We start from the raw sequence: 23,239 nt of genomic DNA on the forward strand, positions 1-23,239 counted from the left end.
GGGGGGGGGGGCTGGGCTGGGTTGTAGCCCCCCACCCCAGGTCCAAGAATTTTCTTTTAAGGTATTTTTTATTTTTTTGGGGTAAAAAATCAGTTTTTTGTGTAAAATTTTTTTTTTCCACATAGTAGCCCCGTTGTAGCCCGGTCGTGAATTCAATCCTAGATCCGTCCCTGGGGTTAAATATAAAATATACATTTACCTTTTGCTCACTAAATGTATACCAGAGATTTATAAAATTTTTGAAAATACACATCTCATCTAGAGGGTCTATTGAGGCTGGGAGATTTGAGTCCGTCAAGATAATAATGGGACAGCAGATCTCTATTTACAAAACTAAAATCTTGTTTTAAAGTGAAACACCATATAAGCGAGTCAGAAAACCAAACAATCAATAGCAGATAAAAATTTATCTACACATTGAGGCTCAATGTAAACAACACAACTGATCTACGGAAAGAGACTCATTAGCTATACAAAATCACTAAAATGCAGACCGTTTTACATTTGCAAACACTGCCAATGAAAAGCAAATTGAAATACAATCTATTTGCAACAATAACATACATTCCCAGATTAGCTAAAGAATGATTGCGAAAAGGAAGTGCTAAGCTTTCCACGCGAGAATGGCTGACATATTTAAGCTACTTTTTTATATGAAGAAATCAGTAAACCTCCATGGCGCAGCCCAAGAAGTCGAGTCATTTGATTACTTAAAAGCAGCAATGAGGTTCTCATTTGAGTGCTTAAAAGAGTACCTTTGACTTGACGAAATGCTTTTGAAGAAAGCTGAAACTTATGAAACAGCAGCGCCAGTTTGATTAAGAAGCAAAAGAACTCTTCATGAATCCTGCCATTGGATCTTATACCTCACTTGATGTCATGTTGTAGAAGTTATCCTTGGGGAACATATTACCATCACATCCTCTGCTGCATGAAGATTTTCGGAAGGGCTTTTCAGTAATTTCCTGAGCAAATCTTGAGAGGTAATTTAGGCCCATGAGAAGTTCCACAATTGCTGCTTCAGTCTCTTCTTGGTTTGCAAAGTAAAGGGTTTGGACAAGGAGCACATTCGTCCTGGAAACCATTTGCTGCCTCTCAAAGTTTCGCTCAGAATGCCATCTTATCATGTTGTGAGCAAGTGGAGACAACCATTCGAGTATTCTCGACACTGCGAAGCTCCAGTTCGCTGCAAAGGCAGCATCATAAGCACATGCCGAAGTTTTGGAAAAAACCTTTAGCTTGACCCTGAGACAGCTTCGGATACTTGCAGGTAACATAGTGTAAAGGTCATCTCTTGCATCAAGGCTGATTAAGTGAGGAGATGAAGTGAGCTTCTCGATTAATATGATGATATTTGCATAGTGGAGTGCTAAAGCAGCATAACCTAGAGTAGACGGAGGGGCATTTAAAAGCTGACGCTTGAAATTGAAGAAAGATACTTTGCCGGAAACTGCATTGGTGTCATTTGTTTCATCTGCATATCTCTTTGAAGCACCATTTGATCTCAAAGCGCCAATGCTCAATGGTGTGTAGCTCTGAACAACAGGTGAATCACTTCCACCCGTCATGCATCCTTTGAAAGGTCCAACAGGATCAAAATGCCTCGATTTTGTTTTTTGCTGTATCCCACAACCAAGAGACGACAGTGAGCGGGTGTGCAACTTCTTGTTCCTAGATCTATTCTTATCACAGCTCAGATCCAGATTTGAAAATGACCTTCCAAAAGGACCAGGAAATCTAGACAGGTTGTTTTCAGATGGAGGTGGTGGTAATTTCAAAATAGCAGACATGGAATTATTACGAGTAAGGCAATCATTGGGGATGCACTCATAATGATTAATTCCCTCCACATTTTCTATATGACTTATACCATATACATGTTTAATCCTCGTAACAATAGTGAAAATGGATCTAAGCAAAAGGCGTACAATGTAGTCATACGTTCTAACCCAAGGAGACATCTCCCGCAGATTCTTCACTTCCTGACGTTGCCAAACTACCTTCTGCTGAAACTCGAGCAATTTCACTTGGCCTAAACCAGCACCAGCCTGCATCCGCCTCAGACTCTGCTGAAGCTCTGCCAACACTTCAAGCTCTTGAAACAACTGGTCGGTGGCGCCAACAAACCGTTCCATTTTCTTAACCTTCCTTTCCATCTTCTTCAGCTTATATCGCCAACCATTCCAATTAAGATCAATGTCAAGTGGGTTTTCAAAAACACGCTCAAGATTGTGATATATTGGACCAGCACACTTCTTCCCCAGTATAGTCACTGATTTGGCCACACTTCCCAAATTCTCTAGTATCTCAGCAAGAGCAAGATCCATGAGATGATCATCGTCATCAGAAACGAGCTTTTGAATCCCAATCGAGTTTACAACCTCTTCTCTGAATCTAACAATTTGCCTATCATCTAGACATTGCCACAGATAAACCACCTTTGACATCAATCTCGAGACTTCGAATGCCAAAATTCCTATCACGGGCTTTTCAGGTTCCAGTGCTATGCTCTTTCTCGAACTCCTCCATATATTACTGAACCATGACTCTGTCAATACACCCCCCATATTATCTACTTGACACAAAATCTCAATTAATTTTACAGCTCCTGTATAAGAAATCAAAATCCAAGCTAAAATTATATAACAAAATTGAAACCACATAAAAGCAGATTTTCCCCCTCAAAATCATCGTAGGAAAAACCATTATAGCACAAATTACAGAGAAAGACCTCAGTCAAATAATTTCTACGCCTCCCTCAAATTGTAATTAGGCGAGCAAAAGTAACATTATTCCAAGAAGATTTTCTTTTCTAGGTCTATTAATATTCATAAAAATATTTGCGTAAAAATGAGAAAAGAGAGCTTACAAGTAAATTCAACAAAAAAAGAAAAGAAACTACAAACAAATTAACTTTTTCATCTTGTTTTGACAATAATAGAGTCTTGAATAGAATGTTCCACCTAAAATAAGAGAGTAATACAAATTACTAAAAATCAGCGAGGAAAAACCCCAAAAATAAAAAAATACACTTTCAAATTAGTATGACTGGAAAAAATGTCGACTTCAAATTTAAGTTTTCCGCTTTGCTAACATTTTCCTCAGAGAACCAAACAGACTAAAATAGTGCGCAGATTTCGAAAAATTACACCCCCAGAAGCAACGCAGCGAGTAAAAGAGTAAGTACACCGATTAAAAACTCATACTCACCGTATGGTCGAAGAACGCAGTGCAATGTTCGAACTTCCAATCAACATGTTACCGTCAAGATCCTAATAATTGCACTCGGTGAGAGAAACATGTCTGCATAATTTGTGCGTGTTTTTTGTACGTGAGAGAGAAAGAGAGAATTTTATATTTATTTTTTAAATTTGAGGAGAGGGTTGGATAAAAAGGTGAAACGGGGGTATGCAGGTTTATTTTATAACCGGCGCACCACTGGCGTAAGATAAGGACGAGCGCTTCAAGACAAATTATAGTGCACCCTGAACTCGGTGATATAACGTGATAATCTCTTTAATCACATATTAGCCCGTACTAATCAATTTTCAGACGTACTTTTCAATATTTTTAGCATAAATTTAGTGTATGTTTGGTAGAGATTAAAATTAGATTTTTTAGTAAATTGTGATATAAATTTTTGAAACATGTGGTTAAAAGGTTGTGGAACTCTGATTAATATTGATTGTTTGACTATAACTTAAATTAAAATTAGGTTTTAATCTTTTTCAAACAAACTCTTAATCATTTTTAAGACGTTCTTTCAATATTGTTAGCATAAATTTAACGTTGTTTCGTTGTTTGTCAGGACTTGGAGTTGTCATACAAGGGTGGCTGTCTTGGAATTTGATAGGGCTTATGCTTTGTTAATTACATTATTAAGAATTTAACTAACCGAAGACTCCAAATGTTTGTAAAAACTCGTCTTAGTGCACTTAAGATTTATTTTGTTATTGTCGAATTTAATTTTTTTTCACCTTATGTCGATAGGATTGAGAGGAAATACATGGAAATGACTCTTGGACTGTAGCAAATTTTAACATTGGCTTTTGACCCATTAAATGAATAAAAAAAATTAAGTTAAAATATAACTTTACACTAAAATGCCGATTTTACCCATTCCCTATACAGATTGTTTGAAAGTGAAATCTAACCGATCGACTTTTGAAAAAAAATTGACATCACAGTTGCCTGAAGAACTGACCGATCAACCACCGGCCGAAACCACCAACGTTCAATCGACGATCTGCACGTAGCATCGGGAGCTATTCCGATTAGTTTTGTCGCGCTCGAAGTTTATTATTTTGTTCCAGTTTTTGCATTCATTATTTTTATATTTATTCGGTTTAATTAGATCTTCATGCATGAGTAGTTAGATTATGAGTCATGATGGGGTGAAAAATGTGAATTTTTTGTAATTTTTGGACCTCTCAATCGTCGACAATGGCGATTTCGGCTTAAGAAAGACGACGACTGTGTGATAGTCGAGTCGATTCGACTGTTAACAGTCTGTTTATATATATATATCAGTTTGGACCAATTGTTGATTTGACTGTTAACAGTCTGTTTATATATATATATATATATATATATCAGTTTGGACCGACTGTTAACAGTCGGTCCAATGACTTTTAACAATCATGGGCCGACTGTTAAATAGTCATGGGCCGAATGTTAACAGTCGACAGTCCAGACTGATATATATATTTAATTTTTATGTGTTTTTTTTTATCAATTTTTATAATTAATTTATTTTTTATTTGATTAAATAGTAATTATGTTATTTATTTAATTTTTATAATTGTCTTTTATTTATATAATTTAATAATTGAATATTATCTAAAATTAACAATTTATTTTGTTCCTTTTATTTTTGTTTTTATGAAATAATCTTTGATTTTTTTTTTCAAACTTATTTAGATAATATAAATGTTCTTTAAAATTTTTAAAAATGTATTTAATTTGAAGTTTTTGTTTGTAAATATATTTTCCAAATGATTATAAGATTAATTTGATTAAATAATAATTATGTTAATTTTTTATATAATTTAATAATTGAATAGATAATGTTGTCCGAAATTAACAATTTATTTTGTTCCTTTTATTTTTCTTTTATGAAATAATCTTTAATTTTGTTCTAATTTATTTAAATAATATTTATATTCTTTATTTTTTTAAATGTATTTAATTTGAAATTTTTTTTGTAAATATATTTTCCGAATGTAATATACAAGATTAATTTTCTTTAAAATTAAATTATTTTAATTTTTAAATTTGCATTAAATTTATTTTGTTATTAGCGTAAATGTCTTGCGTATTGTATGGTAGTTATAATTCGGTTGCCTTGATTTTTTGAGATTATGCGTTACTTTATTATCTATTGTTCAATTATGTTATTTATTTTATTTAATTTTTATAATTGCCTTTTTTATATAATTTAATAATTGAATAGATAATGTTGTCCAAAATTAACAATTTATTTTGTTCCTTTTATTTTTCTTTTATGAAATAATATTTGATTATTTTCTAATTATTTAAATAATATTTATATTCTTTAATTTTTTTAAAATGTATTTAATTTGAAATTTTTTTTGTAAATATATTTTCCAAATGTAATATACAAAATTAATTTTCTTTATAACTAAATTATTTTAATTTTTAAATTTGTATTGAATTTAGTTTGTTATTGCGTCAATGTCTTGCGTATTGTATGGTAGTTAGAATTCGATTGTCTTGATTTTTTGAGATTATGCGTTATTTTATTATCTCTTGTTCAATGTTCTACCATTTGAATTTTTGCAGGATGGAGTATCATTTAGATGTGGAGTTGAGACGGATGGCTGGGAAAGCTACTTGGAACAGTAGCTTTGAGAGTTTTACTGCTGTGTTGGAGCTGCTTGATGATCATCACGAAGATATGCTACGATAGTCCTTCTTGTGACCACTGTACCAGATGCGAGAGGTGCAGTACTCGGGACAGATTATCGATGCACTTCTATGTCAACTTTTGAGGCCAGTCGACGACGATTCGCTCCACTTCGACCTTAGGGGCAATGTCGTCAGCTTCTTGATATATGAGTTTAGCTTGATCACTGGACTGAGGATTATGTGCGACAATGCAGCCATTGAGAGAAGAAATAGGCTGTACGAGACGTACTTCCAGGAACATGGATCGGTGCATTTACCTGAGTTGACGGTCGTGATCAGGGGGTGCGACCAAATGCTAGATAGATTGAAGTTTAGGCTGGTTTACATCCTCGAAAGTGTGATGAGGTGTCATCACAAGAAGATTGACATCGACATTTTTCATTTGGAAGTTTTTGACGACATCAATGTGTTCAACAACTATCCATGGGGCCGGAGATGCTATGAAGATACCGTACATGTCTTCACCAGATCACACTCGAGGCCCAGGGGGTTAATGCGTAAATACGATACATATGGATTGCCCTTAATGGTGCAGGTAAATGTTTAATATAATTAAAGTTAAAGTTTTAATATATTACATTTATGCATAATAAGCGTGTGTGTTGCAGATTTGGGTGTACGAGACAGTCCCTTCACTGAAGGCCCGCTTCGCGAAGTGAGGGGAGATACGATGCCCTCGAATGCATCATTGGAGATCGTCGCGAGCGGACGGATGTCCCACTGGGAAACAATTATCGGCCCTCCTCGACGATCCTCAGGTAAGTGTTACACATTTGTGATTTTATATTATACGTAATTTAAAATCTGTTTACATGATCGTTAACTAGTTGAAATGTCAATATGTCAGCTTGAAGTCATACCTGAGTTGACACCGTCGATGGAAGAGGAGGCTCGGGGTCTTGTGCGGGATTTAGGCGTTCCGCACACCCAAGACGAGGAGATGTCTGATCCGAGCCTGGACCGAAATTGGGTATGTAAATTAAATATAATTTATTGAATATCGTCGACGTATAAATTTATTAAATAATTTTTAATGTTATTTATGTAGGAGGGTGGTCCAACTGATCGACGATCACCCCCACCGAGAGTATCGCAGCCACCATTGGCATTATCTCCGTCGAGAGTATCGTCACCGCCATTGGCATCCGCTCCGCCGAGAGCATCGTCCCTGTCATTGGCATCGCCTCCACCGAGGGTATCGCCACCATCGAGGGTATCTCCTTCTCCCTCGTCTAGACACGTCCCCCGTGTATCTCCGACACACAGTGATAATTTGTATGCCCGTCTGACTGGATTTATAGCGGAGGAGGTTGGAGCGCTACGATTAAAGTTGACGGAGAGGGTCGATGATCTGGGACGAGAGTTGACGGGGAGGGTTGACGATCTATCCCATGATGTTGGAATGCTACGGTCTTACGTTGTCGACCTTCAGGATACGGTGACGGCACTTAGAAGAGATTTAGCCAGTAGGCGATGGGAGACAGAGGGGATGGTGGAGATGATGATCGAGAGGGTGACAGAGATGGTGATGGAGAGTGGGTCACCCACATTTTTGGCATGATGAGACATTAGAATCATTGTAGTTGTCTATGGAGGGAGAGAGGGCGGCCACGATGGGGATGGGAGAGAGGACGACGGAGGGGGTGTCCCGATGGGAGGTGCGGAGGAGGTGGCCTCGGAGGTTGAGAGGATGTCCGTCGTGATTGAGGGTAAGAGACATGTTGTTGATGAGACGGAGCAGGTGGTCGGCAAGAAATTGAGAGTACCGTCACAGTATATTGCTTCCCCCTTCACGGCTGAGGCCAGGAGGAGGACTTTAATTGATGGGACACACCCGAACTTATTCAAGGAGGTGGACAACGCCAAGTGGAAAGCGTTCGAGACGGAGTGGAGGAGAATTGTCCCCGGGTAAGTGTTGTATGATTTTAATAAACACTGTACGCTAACATGTCTATGCTTTTTTAACATTTCCCTATTTTTTCAGAGTTACCCGCACGATAGGTAACCGGACGGTCTCGGACGCTTATAAGTGGTTCCACGATATCACCACTTCGGGAGCTTGGCTCGCCGAAGATGTAAGTGAACTATTCATTTCATGTTTTTTATGTATACGTCACTTTATGTTTATTAAATGAATAACTCATACTTTTTTGGTGTTTCATGATGCAGTACATCGATCTGGCCATGGACTTGCTGCGAGATCGAGTTCAAAGACATCCAAAATCATTTGATGTCCATGGTCGAGTCATATTAAACACTGAGTTCCTGCGTGCCGTTACCATAGAGTATCAGTCACTCCAACTTATGGGTAATGAGTACACGGTGCCAAAATATATACTCGAGTGGGTCATAAGAATGTCGTCGAGTGTCGGGGGAAAATCATGGGAGGGTTGTACACATATGTACATTTCAGCGTGCATCAATAAGCACTATGTTACGCTGGAGATCATTTTTGCTGACACGACTATATATGTGTACGACCCAGATCATTCATATTTGACACAAGGCCAGTTGGAGCAAAACCTGGAGTCTATAACTGTAATTGTTCCTATGATAACCAGACGAGCGGGGATGACTGTGCATGACAGATTGCGGATTGTTCGAAACACTACAACAGCGCGACAGTCTATAAGGTAAGTGTTTGAACTTTGTTGTTTTCATCTTTCAGATTTAATTTTTTAGCTACACAGTACTAAACTAATCCATTCTTGTTCAATTGTAGCGGCGACTGCTGCATATTTGCCATTAAGTACGTTGAATTTTTAAGTATAGGACATAAGGTTGATGGAATCAACCAATCGTGGATACAGAACTGAAGAAAGAAGCTAGCTTGTGATTTGTTCGAATTTAATGATGACTCGTAAATTTGTATTAAATATATGTAACATTTGAATTGTAAATTTAATTATTTTTTGTGATTATGAAATAATTGTAAATTTGTGTTCAATGTATCTAACATTCACATTGAAAATTTAATTATTTTTTGTGATTATAAAATAATTGTAAATTTGTGTTCAATTTATATAACATTCACATTGACAATTTAATTATTTTTCTGTAAGTTGATTTTTTTGTTATTTTACACTTATGTTTAGTATGAAATTAATTTTTTCATATGAATCATTATAAATACCATTTATCAAAAACAAATATTGAACATTGAACATTTATAAAGAACAAATATTGAACAATGTAAAGTAAACAGAAATATTATTCATTTAACGTACCTGTCTAGTTGTCATTTAGGGAAATTTGAATGGTACAAAATTGTCAAGTAACGTTCTCACTGCAAAACCTCGATACATGGCCACCGCAACTACATGCTCACATGAAAAACTCTCCAACTGAAGTCTCGTACAAGTGCATGTGTTATCAGTCAAGTCCACCATATATGTCGTATTACGTGCACATTATACGGATAAAGCGAAACTCATCTAGTGCTTCCACATTCAACTTCCTCGCAATCTCTGCCGCCTTAAAGAGTTTCTCCTTTTGAATTGGGGCCAACACGCTAGTGCAACTCTGTGATGCCACACGTTGGTCATGAAACCACAATTGCAGCTTGTTACGAATGTTCTCAATCATTGCGAGAATTGTTAATTCTCGATCATTCTTGAACAATGCATCGAGAGACTCCGCGTTATTCGACGTCATCATATTGTATCGACGTCCTGGAAAGTATGACGGCGCCCAATGTTCGATCCCCATGATCGTCAGATACTCCAACGCCGGTAATGATTTACTTCCTATCTCAAACATGAACTTATTACACTCTTCAACACTGTAAGTTTCGGCTGCTCTCCTAAACAATGAAACGATACCTTTGCTCCGATAACTAGTTTTCAAATTACCTTGTATATGGTACATGCAATACCCGTGATGTGCCTCGGGAAAAACTTCAACGATATCGTTTATTATAAACTGTCCCCAATCGGTTACAAAGGCAAGGTCTTCGACTTCCCCGATCACTTTCCTCAATTTCAAAAAGAACCAACGTATGGATAGATCATTTTTGTTGTCGACTATGTCGAATCCAATAGGGTAAATTTGGATTTTGGCGTCTTAGCATGTAGCAATAATTAATTTGCCTTGATATTTAGCTTTCAGAGTTGTATCATCGACTAGAATTACAGGTCGCATTGCATTTCGAAAACCCCGAATACATTGTCCGAGAGCCATGAAAAAATACTTGAAACGATTATCGCCCCCGTCTCAATAACAAATGTCGTGCCAGGATAAGTTGTCCCCATGTTATGGCAATACCTAGCTAATTTAGCATAGCTCTCCTCAGCTGATCCCATTAAATCCTCCAAAGGACATTCTTTGGCCTTCCAGGCTTTCTGGTAGCTCATGACCACTTCATACTCTCGACGGATGTCGTTAATGATATTCGAAGGTCTGTAGATCGACCGTGGGTCCTGATACTTGTGCATTATCTGTCTACCAATAAACCATGCTCGAGCTTGCCTGTGATCATTTCGACAAATTCTCACTTCGCAAGTATGTTCACGTGCATATTTGCGAACTACAAAGCACTCATTCATATCCATCTTAGTCGCTCTCAAATGCCAATTGCAATTGTCCACAACGCAGACAACTGTCAACAATGACTAGGTTGATTTTTTTACCTTGAACTAAAAGTTATATTTTAATGACATCCAGTGCACAGTTTCTTGCAAATCTTTCTTGGTTTCAAATAGTTGCTCGACATACAAATCGTCATCATCGGGAGCCACACGCGAAGAATTGGAGGACGGTCCACTTGTTCCACCCCCTGAGTTCCTACCCCACTCAGGTCTCTGTCGAGATAAAGCAATTAAATTTTCATTTGTAGAATCATTTATATTTTTGTTGTCTTCAACTGTCAACGAAATTCTGTGCGTAACAGTGACTTCACGATCAGTAATAACTGTCTCAGGAATAACCACATCATCTGTAGAAACTATTTCCACTGTCTCCCAAAAATTTAGGTCATTATTATCCGCTCCATTTGAATCTTCGCGTTCACCTTCGACAACATCCTTCTTAACTAAAGTCACACCAAGAACAGTTGGAGTCTTATGCATTTTATTCAATTCTAATAGATAATTCAATTCAACATCATTAGTAACAAATATAGGTGGCATCGGAATGGATGAATCCCCATAACCATTGAATAAATATCTCAGTTGTATATCATACTGAGAAGAATCAACATTCAGCTTATTTTGCAAATCTTGGTACACTTCCACATATGATGTACTCTCTATTACGAGAATTGCAATACAACCACATACATCACTTGTCCATCTCCATTCTCATCTATTATTTTCATTCAATTCGAAATCACCGAAATAACAGATCAGGATTATTATATCTGCATGACGATGTAGAATTTTTAAATCAATTACAACAACAAAAATTCAAATATTTAATCAATTTGTAATTAAAATTATAAGACAATTGCCAAAACAGAAATTATTAATAATAAAAAATTCGTAAAACAGTCGAAAAAAACTGTCGACTGTAGACTGTTTTACAGCCGACAATTAGCTGTTAGACAGCCGAATGTTAGACAGTCGTCTAACATCCGACAATTGGCTGTTAGACAGTCTTTTGACAGTCGGCTGTCTGCTGTCTAACAGTTTTCGTTACCATCCCACAGTTAATCGTCGAACTGTTTATTTTGCGTATGCCTTTTTATTTTTCTATGATTCTAAAGAAATAAATTATAAATCTGTTAAAAAAAATTCTACTAACTACTATATTATTAAACTACTCAAACGTACACTAATTTACTGAAATCAAAATTAAGCAGTGTAGTAATATACTTACCGATTTGAAGTAATTGATCTGAAAAAAAATTTGGCTTCGGCGTTTGAAATTTTTTGATATTTTAAAGTTCAAGTAAATGAAAAATGAGAGTTTTTCTGTGTTTAAAGCTCGTTCTACAGTTTTATAAGTGTAGAAGTATTTGATTTTCAATTATTAAGTAAAAGAGTAATAATGTCTTTTAAATTATTTAATATTTTGCAATTACATAATATATTTAAGAACATCTCTGTCTTTTACCATTCAAGAGATTAATGTGATAATATTTAAGTTTTTAAAAGTAGTAATGACATTTGACTAGATCAATTTTAAAAGAACCCCCCAAACATATGTTCGCTAATTAGCTCATCAAACTAAGTTGAGGATATCTTATTCATCTCGACAATCATGTCAATCACACACAAACATTATTTTAATAGTTAAAATCATGCCCATTTAAGGATTTTATATTATCACTTTGAGGTAATTTCGACTGTGATATGTTGGGCAGGATTAGATTGAGCAGTATAAAGGTGACTTTCTTGGCATCGAGGATTGCCATTTACATTTCACTCCTTTTGGCAAGGCTAGGCTGCGAGTGAAGTAGATGAATGTAGCTAGTATAGTCTATTAGATGATATGAAAGTCTTATAGATTTGAGTACCGTCGGGGGTAAACTAGTATATGTACATTATGCCCATGTTTGGACCACATTCTCCAAAAAAAAAAAAAAAATAAATAAATAAATAAATAAATACATTATTCATATCAAATAAATGAGAAATGTGTAATTAAAAAATAAGGAAAAATTTTAGATTTACGTGTAATATTATTTTATTGAAAAATGTGATTGAAATAATATCAAATCACTGTTGAAAAATGTATTTTTTTTAAAATAAAGTGGCTCAAACAAGCCTACATGTTTTACAAATGGGCATAAACAGGCCCCGTCATGAACAGGGCCCTACGTGAAGCAGGGTTCAAAAAAAGGATTATTCTCCTTGTATATAATGGGATCCATAAGGGTGTCCATAATGAACACACGGCGGTCCCCTATTGGAGGGGGCGCCGGTCTTATGGATCCCACTATGTACGCCTAACAACGTACTCAAAAAAATTACTGGCACTCCAGCAAACTACCTAATTACCATGCTTTAACCATATCCAGCTCCGAGTCCTAAATTTATATCATATGAAAGGGGGGACAAAAAGTGAACAAGAAGGAATTCAGGGGGGACAATTCTTATATAGCCAAGAAAAATGAATGAAAGATGAAATTCAGGGGGGACAAAAAGTGAACAAGAAGGAATTAAACCCCTTCCACTTGATTCCACGTACCGGTTCGAACTTTGAAGAGAGTACGCTGTAGAATTACTACCAACAAACAAAAAGAACGTGAATATATAAAGCTAATATCAGGTGCAGGTTCATCATGTAGAATAAAAAAGAATTGTAATCTCTAATACAATACAAGCTGCCATAATCAAAACAAATGAGAAATCACTTCTTCCTCTTCTATCTTTTCTCATTCTGCAGACTAATCGAAATGGATCTGAAATAGCATGGTTGGTTCCAGACTTCCAGTGCCCTTAGCAACAGAAATGACATATACCGTAATAAAGCAATTAAAAATAGCAACGACGCTTGAACTCACCGAAAATTCTATTGGTACTAGTGCATAAAAATCATAAAGCCAGTAAATAAGGTAACTTATATAAAGGAAAGCTACTTAACTTTGTCAAGAACTCTGTAATCCAACAGCTCAAAGACACAGTAAACGAAATGTAACCAAAGGACACAACTGTAAACTACATTCAAACTAAATTTAGACAAAAGACACTCAAAATCCAGTGCCATAATGTACCACAATAGTCTTGCCATAATGAAACAGGACCAAAAGCACCACACACATCCAGAATCCCACAAATTTTAGAAACAGCCACCTGAAAATTCTTCTCCCATCAGATCCCGTACAAAAGCTGGAAAAAAAGATGAGAAAACATTAATTAAAACAGCATTATGGAGTGGGCAATAGTAATGATACAAAATACAAATAGGATTGATTACCTTGTAATGGCTTGGCATGGTCAAGAATCTCCAATGAGAAATGGAAAGTTAAGGTGAAAAGGAAGTTGTTTAGCTCACTCCCAACTAGAGAGGAATATACAGGCTAACAGCAAGACGGTTCAGGGAAGATCAAATCTAAGCAAAAGGCTGGAAGGGAAAATTTCTACCTCTACTTCCCCTTCCCAATTTTCTTTTCTAAAAAACAAGACAAAAGGTGAAGGGGAAACCATATCTTTGCAGGGAAAGACACAAAAGTTAGTGTCTTATATAGAAAAAAGAGAACCAAAAAGGATTGATTATGACTTATGAGACTTTAAGGAAAAGAGAAGTATCAACATATTGAAGCATTTATGATTTATAGACAGAGTGAAGAGTCAGATGGCTAAGTTGCTAATTTGATCAATCAGTACTTGAACTGAAAATGAAAAAGGGAACTATTGAGGATGCTAGGTTCAGGATCGGAGATTTGAGGAACAAAGATATATAACAAAACTGGATAAGTTGGACTATGCTAGGTTCAGGATCGGAGATTTGAGGAACAAAGATATATAACAAAACTGGATAAGTTGGACTAAAACAAGAATGAACAATCCTATGCCTAAAGTATTAGGAAACACTTGAAATCAATACTTTACAGATCCAATAGAATGCAGTCTTCTAAGCTGAAAAGATATTAAACCAGTCAATTCTTCAATCATGAAGGACCACTATGATGCCTACAACCATTGCAACTACAGACCACCATTCATCAATTCCATCTTCTGCTCTCAATACCTTTTGCCTGAGAAATTATCCGCATTTAAACAACCAAATCAGAATCAATCATCCCAATCAACAACTACGCCAACCCTTTTTTATATCTGGAGATGGTTGACTGATCAGCCATCATCACTCCAGCACCACCACAGACACCACAACCACTTACAAAACGCTAAATGAACTACTGATTACGTGACCCAATTTATTCAGTATGTACACTAATCTACCACTAATTCATGCCCAGAAGGAGATATGCTTCCTTATTTACAGGAGCAGAGACTGCTCCATCTCTTCATTCATCACTGACATCAAGATTAAGAATGCGACGAAGGGTCTTTGTCGCAGAGTCAGCACTGTTAAAAAGATTGATAGGTGTCATCTTTGTAGCAGCACTGACAAACAGATTACTCGACGAAGGGCTTCGCTCTCTAGTTGGAGATGCAGGAGCTGATTTTGAAACAAGGTGTAGGTCCAATTCAGAGATTGGGGTAGGTAAGTCAAGCGAAACAGTCCTCTTTGGGCAAAGGGAAAATTTGGGCATTGGTAATGAACTTGGAGGAGGTGAGTTCGAGTAAGCAGGCCCAGCCCAGCGCTCAGATGATAGAAAATCATCAACTAAACAACCTTCATGCTCTTCAAACTTGATCTTCACAGTAATTGGAATTACACTACTTATAGCAGTTTTTTTAGAGGTTTTGACAATCTCATTAACAGATGGAGATGGGGTCTTGGGTGAAAATGGAGCAGAAAAAGCCCTTTTACTAACAACTGCAGTGGTAGTGCAAGATTTCGATGGGGATGGAAGTAACCCTGCTTTGGATTGAAATGACCGGCAATTGATATCCCGGAAACTACCGGAATCCGAAGCAGGGCCATGATCCCTGATTCTGCCATAATACTGATTATGATTCCTGGAATGATCAACAACTATAGTCTCCATTTGAGTCGATCAACCTAGTCAACTGAGTTCAATAAATAACTACTACACTCTAAACTCGAACAGATCAAAAAATTAGCGCTCATAAAATTAAAAATTTCAGTTCAGCTTTCGCGAAATGATGAAAAAATCTAGATCTTCTCCATAACCACCAGAATCTTATCAAATCAACATCAATTTCACTATACCCAACCCCTTCATTGAACACATATATATGTATTTGTATGTATCGCAACGATGAACCCACTCACTCTTCTTCAGTTTCTTCACACCTATGCCGATTCAAAAAAAATATATAAATAAACAAAACTAAAGGAAACACGTAATATAAAATAAAATGAAAACAAAACAAATCAATCAGAACGCCATGAACAGATCAAGAGAAAAATATATAAATTTGAGAAAAAACTACCTGATTCTTTAGAGATGGAGAGAGCTTCTGGAAATGGCCAGTATATCGGTCACAGTGAAATATCTCTAAATAAATATATGCGCGTATGAAAATGCTTACATACATGTATATAGGCGTACGTATAGGTGACTGTAGATTGAGAGAGAGTGGAAGCGGAATCCCCGGATCTGAGATGGCGTCTCAGCTGTTTTTCCATTTTAGTGTTTTTACTAACTTCACCCTGCATTTGGATGTTAATTACGGAAATAGAATTAAGGCTTTGTTTGTCTATCTTTTTTTCACATTTTACAACTTTATTTTTTTTACAGTATTAATTTCAATCACACATTTTTCATTAAAATAATATTACATGTAAATTTTAAAAAATTCTTCTTTTTAAACTACACATTTCGATGCCAATAATTATTTAATAATATATTATCCACAACTAATGGAGAACAAACAAGCACTAAAAAAACAGCTAAATTCAGTAATTACTATACTGCCCTCCAAAACTTTTCCAACCAATTCAAGCTGAACTTTGCCAAAAAGTTGTATTCCTTAACCCCGTTTGAATCTCATTAATTTTCGTTCTATTTTTCTCTCTACTATTCTCAATCATATAATTTTTCATAACATAATATTACACGTAAATCAAAAAAATTTCCTTCTTTTTTGATTACTCATTTTTCAAAAAAAATATTATTCCACCTATTTTCCTTTTAGAAAAATGCGGGCTCAGCGGGGGCTAAACCTTGAAATTAAATTGATTATTAGCCATCATTTCTTCGTAAATGGGTCATCCATGAAATATTTAGTTTAATACATTTTTCAAAGGGGAAAAAAAAAAAAAAAACTCGACTCTCTCAATTCAAGGAAGAGGACGAGTCATATCACTATTCATACCATGAGCTAAATTTTAGTAAATAGAAATGTATCTATCTAATTCAACAAGATTTTATTATGCAATATCTTTAATAAGTTATAAATAAAGTATTCTATAAACTCTTCAAATACCCCCAAATTTTCTGATTAATTATAGGAAATTCTATTACCATCTAGTGATGAGGAAGGAAAATTTATTTGCAATGGCTTATTGACTATTGTTTTGTTGAACGATTTTAATTAGGGATTTTGTGATAGTAAAATACTAGAACAAGACGGAAAAAAAAATTCCTAAAATTATTTACATATTTTTCTCAAAAAAATTTGATTTATTACGAACCCTATATCAAATAATTTTCAAGTCTTTTCCATCGATTGATCTTCCTTGAGGACGTTTTCGTAATTTCGTGACGCAGATTAAATCGTGGATAAAGGTGGGGCCTCCACGATTCACAGGTGGCGGTCATTCGGACACATGTGACAGGTGATGTTTACATAAAGAGTGTTAAGTGGGCCCCAGATCTTTCATCTGAAGCTGAAAGTAGGTAACTTGTGCGCCGAAAGAGATGCAATTGCAAGTATCAAACTTTTTTTCTTGTGGGGGGTGATTGAAAAGAATAAAGCCACTTAATCAAATTGAAAAATAGAGAATAATGTTGACAGATGACTATGTCCAATTCAGCCAGCTTGCTTCATTTATAATTATTGTTGGAAGCAATTTTTTTTTGTTTGCCTAAATGCAGAAATGGATGCAAGTTGTATAATCTTTGTACTCACCTTTTTTTGGGGATATGTTAATGCCATTAACTGTGAGTTCCATCAGTTGTATAAGAGTTGCCATTAATTTTTGTTTTTGTAAATTTGATTGTTTATGGAGTTCCATTTTCATGGAGGCAATGGACAAAATGGTATCTAAAAAGTTGTTTACTATCTCAATGTCACTATGGAAATATCTTAGGATTTACTTCTGTCAAATTTCTCCTACTTGCAGGAATTTAGGCTATAACTAGTAGTTATAAGGAAATCTCCATTGCACAAGTTCTTATTAGTGTTGCATTTTAAGAGTTTAGGGCATTGTAAGAGTATAACTAACAGTTCTTATAAGAACCTACTAGCTAGAGTCCTTATTACTAATAATCTGGAACAGCAATCAATAGTTTCCAAATATCAAAGTGCTTGATTTAACATAGCTCCTAATTACTAGTAATCTGGGATAGCATTTGTAGTTTGGTGACCTGTTTTTGCAAATGATGTGTGGTACCAACACAACCATAAACTTGGTCCTTTACACGTCTAAGACATGATTTGTTTGCTAAACAATTTAGAGAGTAAATATAACACCAAACAAAACAAACTATTAAGTGCACATCTCCATAGCTAGACAAGTCCACCAAATTACATTACATATCATCAAACTTGCATAAAGCTAATTGACACAGTGGGAATCCAAAGTTACATAATAAGCACCGAACCTAATTTAAATTACAACTTCATTCTCACCTAAAACTACAAATTAGTCATTCCCATCTCCTTTTGCAACTTCATTCCAAGCTCGATTTTCCTTTCTGTATTGTGACGGTAATCTCCACATCCTTCTCATAACTTAGCTGACACATAGTTTCGAACATGCCAGATGCCTCTTGTCCTAATTCATTTGTCACAGTATTAGTGGACGTAATTGTTACAACAGAACTTGATTCACTGCTTGTCTCTCCCTCTTTGACCCACTTCCAGTATCCGCAATTTGCACTGCAACAATTGAACATTTTTCCCTTGTTGTTATTCTCCTTCGCAACCACAAAACACTTGACAAATGCGTGTTTACACCACTAGCAGGGGCACTTGTTTGGACAATCCTTAAACAAGTGATCGTTACATCTACAACCATGACGCACACCACAATTATTTGCTGCCATCATAAGCTACATATCAATCACATACAAATAATCAGCGTGAAGCAATGTAGATAATAAAATGTTACAGCAAGTCGAATATGAATTCTCATCCACTACTCTTTCAATTTCAGTACACACAATATGGCAAATCAAATATCTACAACTTCTTGTCTTTCATTACCTCATACAATAAATTTGTGATATACGTAATTAATTTCACAATACACAAAATACTGAAACATGTTGAAAAGATTTTCATCGACTACAATCGTAAATACCCATAGATTTGGTCGAATCTATAGGCAAATATACCTATGCCCAACAACATCGATACACCCATATAAACCAAATCTGGTGCTTACCGAATATTCACTACAAATCTCGTTGATGAAGATGAAGATTGTTGGTACTTAAGCGTCTGTCAAACAACGACTCGACCACCAAATACAAAGTTCAGACATAAAGATCTGTGTTCTTCGCTGCTTCGGTGTCGGACGATGGTAGAGTTTGATATGGGGTTGGAGTCGATTTGGGCACGATTGGATTGGAAGCTTTTATTTGATGGTGGGAAAAAGGGGAAAAAGAAGGAAGACGGGAAAAGCATTAGATCCCCTTTTCTTTCAATTATATTTGGTTTTTCATTTTTTAATTAACATCCACTTCAGCAATTTTTTTTTGCCCATTGTTTTTCCTTTCCTTTTTTTATTTGGAGTTTACGCTCACGTCAGCATTTTTTAAATTCTATATCTATTCGGTCAGTGGTTTTCTGTACCTGTAGCGGAGTCTTTGTAAAAAATAGAGAATTAACTCCGCTACAGGTACAAAAAATGCAGTGACCGAATAGATAAAGAATTTTAAAAATGCTGACGTGGCCGTTAACTCCAAATATAAAAAAAGGAAAAACAATGGACAAAAAAATTGCTGAAGTGGATGTTAATTAAGTAATGAAAAATCAAATATAATTGAAAGAAAGGGGGATCTAATGCTCTTCCCTTCTTCCGTCTTTTTCTCCTTTTCCCCACCATCAAATAAAAGCTTCCAATCCAATCATGCCCAAATCGACTCCGACCCCCGTATCAAACTCCACCATCATCCGGCACCGAAGCAGTGAAGAACATAGATCTTTATGTCTGAACTTTGTATTTGGTGGTTGAGTTGTTGTTTGACAGATGCTTAAGTACCAACAATCTTCATTTTCATCGACGAGATTTGTAGCAGATATTCGGTAAGCACCAGATTTGGTTTATATGGGTGTATCGATGTTGTTGGGCATAGATATATTTGCCTATAGATTCGACCAAAGCTGTGGGTATTTACGATTGTAGTCAACGAAAACCTTTTCAACATGTTTTGGTATTTTGTGTACTATGAAACTAATTACGTATAGTTGTCTGATATTATCTAGAATATGACAAATTTATTGTATGAGATAACGAAAGATGGGAAGTTGTAGATGTTTGATTTGCTATACTGTGTGTATTGAAATTGAAAGAGTAGTAGATGACTGTTCGTATTCGACTTGCTGTAACATTTGATTATCTACATTGCTTCACACTGATTATTTGTATGCGCTTGATATGCAGCTTACAATGACAGCAAAAAATTGTGGTGTATGTCATGGTTGCAGAGGTAACGATCACTTGTTTAAGGATTGTCCAAACAAGCACCCGTGCCCATGGTGTAAACACATATTTGTCAAGTGTTGTGGTTGCGAAGGAGAATAACAAGAAGGGAAAAATGTCCAGTTGTTACAGTGCGAATTGCAGATACTATAAGTGGGTCAAAGATGGTGAGGCAAGTGGTGAATCAAGTTCCGTTGCAACAATTACGTCCACTAATACTGCGACGAATGAATTAGTACAAGAGGCATCTGGCATGTTCGAAACTATGTGTCAGCTAAGTTATGAGCAGGATGTGGAGATTACTGTCACAATACGGAAAGGAAAATCGAGCTTGAATGAAGTTTCAAAAGGAAATGGGAATGACTAATTTGTAGTTTTAGGTGAGAATGAAGTTGTAATTTAAATTAGGTTCGGTGCTTGTTATGTAACTTTGGATTCCCACTGCGTCAATTAGCTTTATGCAAATTTGATGTTATGTAATGTAATTTGGTAGACTTGTTTAGCTATGGAGATGTGCACTAAATAGTTTGTTTTGTTTGGTGTTATATTTACTCTCTAAATTGTTTAGCAAACAAATCATGTTTTAGATGTGTAAAGGAAGAAGTTTATGGTTGCATAGGTGCTATACATTATTTGTAAAAATAGGTCCCCCAAACTACAAATGTTGTCCGAGATTATTAGTAATAAGTAGCTGTGTTAAATCAAGCAATTTGATATTTGGAAACTACTATTTACTGTCCCAGACTATCAGTAATAAAGACTCTAGCTAGTAGGTTCTTGTAAGAGCTGTTAGTTATACTCTTACAATGCCCTACACTCTTAAAATGCAACACTAATGAGAACTTGTACAATGAAGATTTCCTTATAACTACAGTTATAGCCTAAATTCCTACAAGTAGGAGAAATTTGACAGAAGTAAATCCTAAGATTTTTCCATAATGACATTGAGTTAGTAAACAACTTTTTAGATACCATTTTGTCCATTGCCTCTACGAAAATCGAACTCCATAAACAATCAAATTTACAAAAACAAAAATTATACTAAGATTATACAACTAATGGAACTCACAGCTAATGGCATCAACATATCCCCAAAAAAACGTGAGCACAAAGATTATACAACTTGCATCCATTTCTGCATTTAGGCAAGCCAAAAAAAAAAAAAGTTCCAACAATAATTATAAATGAAGCTAGCTGGCCGAATTGGACATAGTCATCCATCAACAATCACTATGCCGTGCCACTTCATCCGGTAAATGTTGATAGTAATACAACATCTACTGTGTAAATGGAATGTGGGATATACTGTGTGCCGGCATGACTTCACATTGAGCATTGAGAATGAAATTTATTGGTGATGGATATATGAAAATGGATTGTGGGGTATGGTGTGAAACGTCACGATAATCACCATCCTCCTAAACAAATGATATTCAAAGAAATCAGTTCTCCTCATTATTTATTCTCATAAGCATTCAAAGAAACATTTACTGTTCCTTACACGACAAAAGTAGAGTGTTGCTCCATAAATTGAAGTATGTGATTTAAGGAAGTTTAGTGAATAAAAGTAAAAATTAAAGGGGGAAGTACAATTCTTAAGCACACCACAAGGATATACTAATTGAATTTGCAGTAATAGGACCCTCCATTTTCCCCATGATCTAATACCATGATAGAAATCTCACCAAACTACAAATGTTGTCCTAGACTATTAGTAGTAGACAAGAATGGATAAATGGACAAGAGTGCATATTTCCTATGGATAAATGGGCCGAGTTTAAACTATCAAGAAAGTTCCAACATATTCAACTGTTGCAAGAGCAACCATAAGAAGAAAAATCCATCTATTATCTGGCAAAGCAAAAAAGCTTTCCAATCCTGAAGCTATGAGCCTGAGATTTGAAAAAACAGCCAATCTAGTCTACAAAGTGTATGCCTAAAGTATTTACTTGGAATAATAAGTGATAGGTGCTTCAAATCGAAAATATAAGATTTAAAAATAAAGCATAATCTACAGTCAAGAAATTTGAAGCTTTAAACATATTGATTTTTTTTTTAATTTATGAAAGTTTTTAGCATATGTTACATATAATATACAAATCCATAACAATTATTCTAAAAATATCCATAGCTACTGAAAGGAATTAACAACATTACCGGTGCTACAAAATGGACAGCCGGTGCAACAACTTCTGTAGTAGCATCTTTTGTTGTTTGTCTCTTTCCTTTGCTTGCGTTTGAGGTCGCTTGTACGTTAATGGAATTAAATGAGAATTGGTTCCAAAATACCATTTTGAATAAGTAGGATAATAGAGAAAAATATTTTTACTTTGTTTGATTTCAACTCCAAAGTGCTTTTCCTTCTAAGTTTCCTTGGTGCACCATTTCTTTTTGACGTTATTGGATCTAGTACACTGACGTTGCCACTATTTTGCGAAGCATTTGATTGAGAAGGCAAAGTAATAGGCGGATGCAAAAGTACATTGGTTTCAATGGTATACTTTGTTGACCTTAATTCTTTAGCTTTCAAATTAATCCAATCCATTATTAAACGGGTTCGACCTTCATCGTCTGCAGTGAGATCTGCCACCTTTGAAAAAGCCTTACACAAGTCGTCATATCTCATTTGTCCAGGAGTATTGACCAGTCGTCATAGTTCACAGAGATCCTCGCATATGCTCTACTGATATCTCGCCTTAATCTCCGTAGTATGTACCTCTCAGGTAGTAGAATGATGTCATTACGGATAAAGATTGCGATCGCATGCCTACAGAGAATCCCTCAAAATTTGAACAAATGTCAACTACGGTAATGTCACACGTCTTCCCACAAAATGAGATGAAAAATACAGTCTTCTTCTTGTAACTGTGGTATACAATATCCTCCCGAACCTCATGTGTTGCCCCAAAACTGCCTTCCGAAACAGATATGATGTCGCAGTAAACTTTCCCGTTGAACTCATCTT

At 35.7% G+C, this 23,239-nt stretch overlaps 2 protein-coding genes and 1 long non-coding RNA gene across 5 annotated transcripts; all 3 read right to left on the reverse strand.

The window, feature by feature from the left end:
- Positions 1-366: 366 nt before the first annotated feature.
- Positions 367-3,376, reverse strand: LOC111405756. Of its 3 annotated transcripts, none has more exons than XM_023034783.1 (2): positions 3,211-3,376; positions 367-2,548 (listed from the first exon to the last, which is right to left on the reverse strand). In XM_023034783.1, the coding sequence occupies exon 2, from the start codon at positions 2,445-2,447 to the stop codon at positions 861-863; it is 1,587 nt and encodes a 528-aa protein (XP_022890551.1). In that variant the 5' UTR covers positions 2,448-2,548; positions 3,211-3,376; the 3' UTR covers positions 367-860. The 3 variants fall into 3 exon arrangements, with proteins under 3 accessions (XP_022890551.1, XP_022890550.1, XP_022890549.1); XM_023034782.1 differs by having other exon boundaries at positions 367-2,572; XM_023034781.1 differs by having other exon boundaries at positions 367-2,608.
- A 9,747-nt stretch (positions 3,377-13,123) lies between these two features.
- On the reverse strand, positions 13,124-14,277 carry LOC111405757. Its single transcript, XR_002704885.1, has 2 exons — positions 13,786-14,277; positions 13,124-13,697 (listed from the first exon to the last, which is right to left on the reverse strand). It is a non-coding gene; the product is annotated as an uncharacterized LOC111405757 (long non-coding RNA).
- A 559-nt stretch (positions 14,278-14,836) lies between these two features.
- Positions 14,837-15,484, reverse strand: LOC111406639. The gene has a single exon (XM_023036028.1). The coding sequence runs from the start codon at positions 15,482-15,484 to the stop codon at positions 14,837-14,839; it is 648 nt and encodes a 215-aa protein (XP_022891796.1).
- Positions 15,485-23,239: the final 7,755 nt, after the last annotated feature.

The sequence above is a fragment of the Olea europaea genome, chromosome 12, assembly GCF_002742605.1.
Source record: "Olea europaea var. sylvestris chromosome 12, O_europaea_v1, whole genome shotgun sequence".
NCBI classification, from domain to species: Eukaryota; Viridiplantae; Streptophyta; class Magnoliopsida; order Lamiales; family Oleaceae; genus Olea; species Olea europaea.

Excerpts from the sequence above, each read along its gene's own strand:
- LOC111406639 (XM_023036028.1), bottom strand. The coding sequence starts at position 15,484 with ATGGAGACTATAGTTGTTGATCATTCCAGGAATCATAATCAGTATTAT.
- LOC111405756 (XM_023034782.1), bottom strand. The coding sequence starts at position 2,567 with ATGGGGGGTGTATTGACAGAGTCATGGTTCAGTAATATATGGAGGAGT.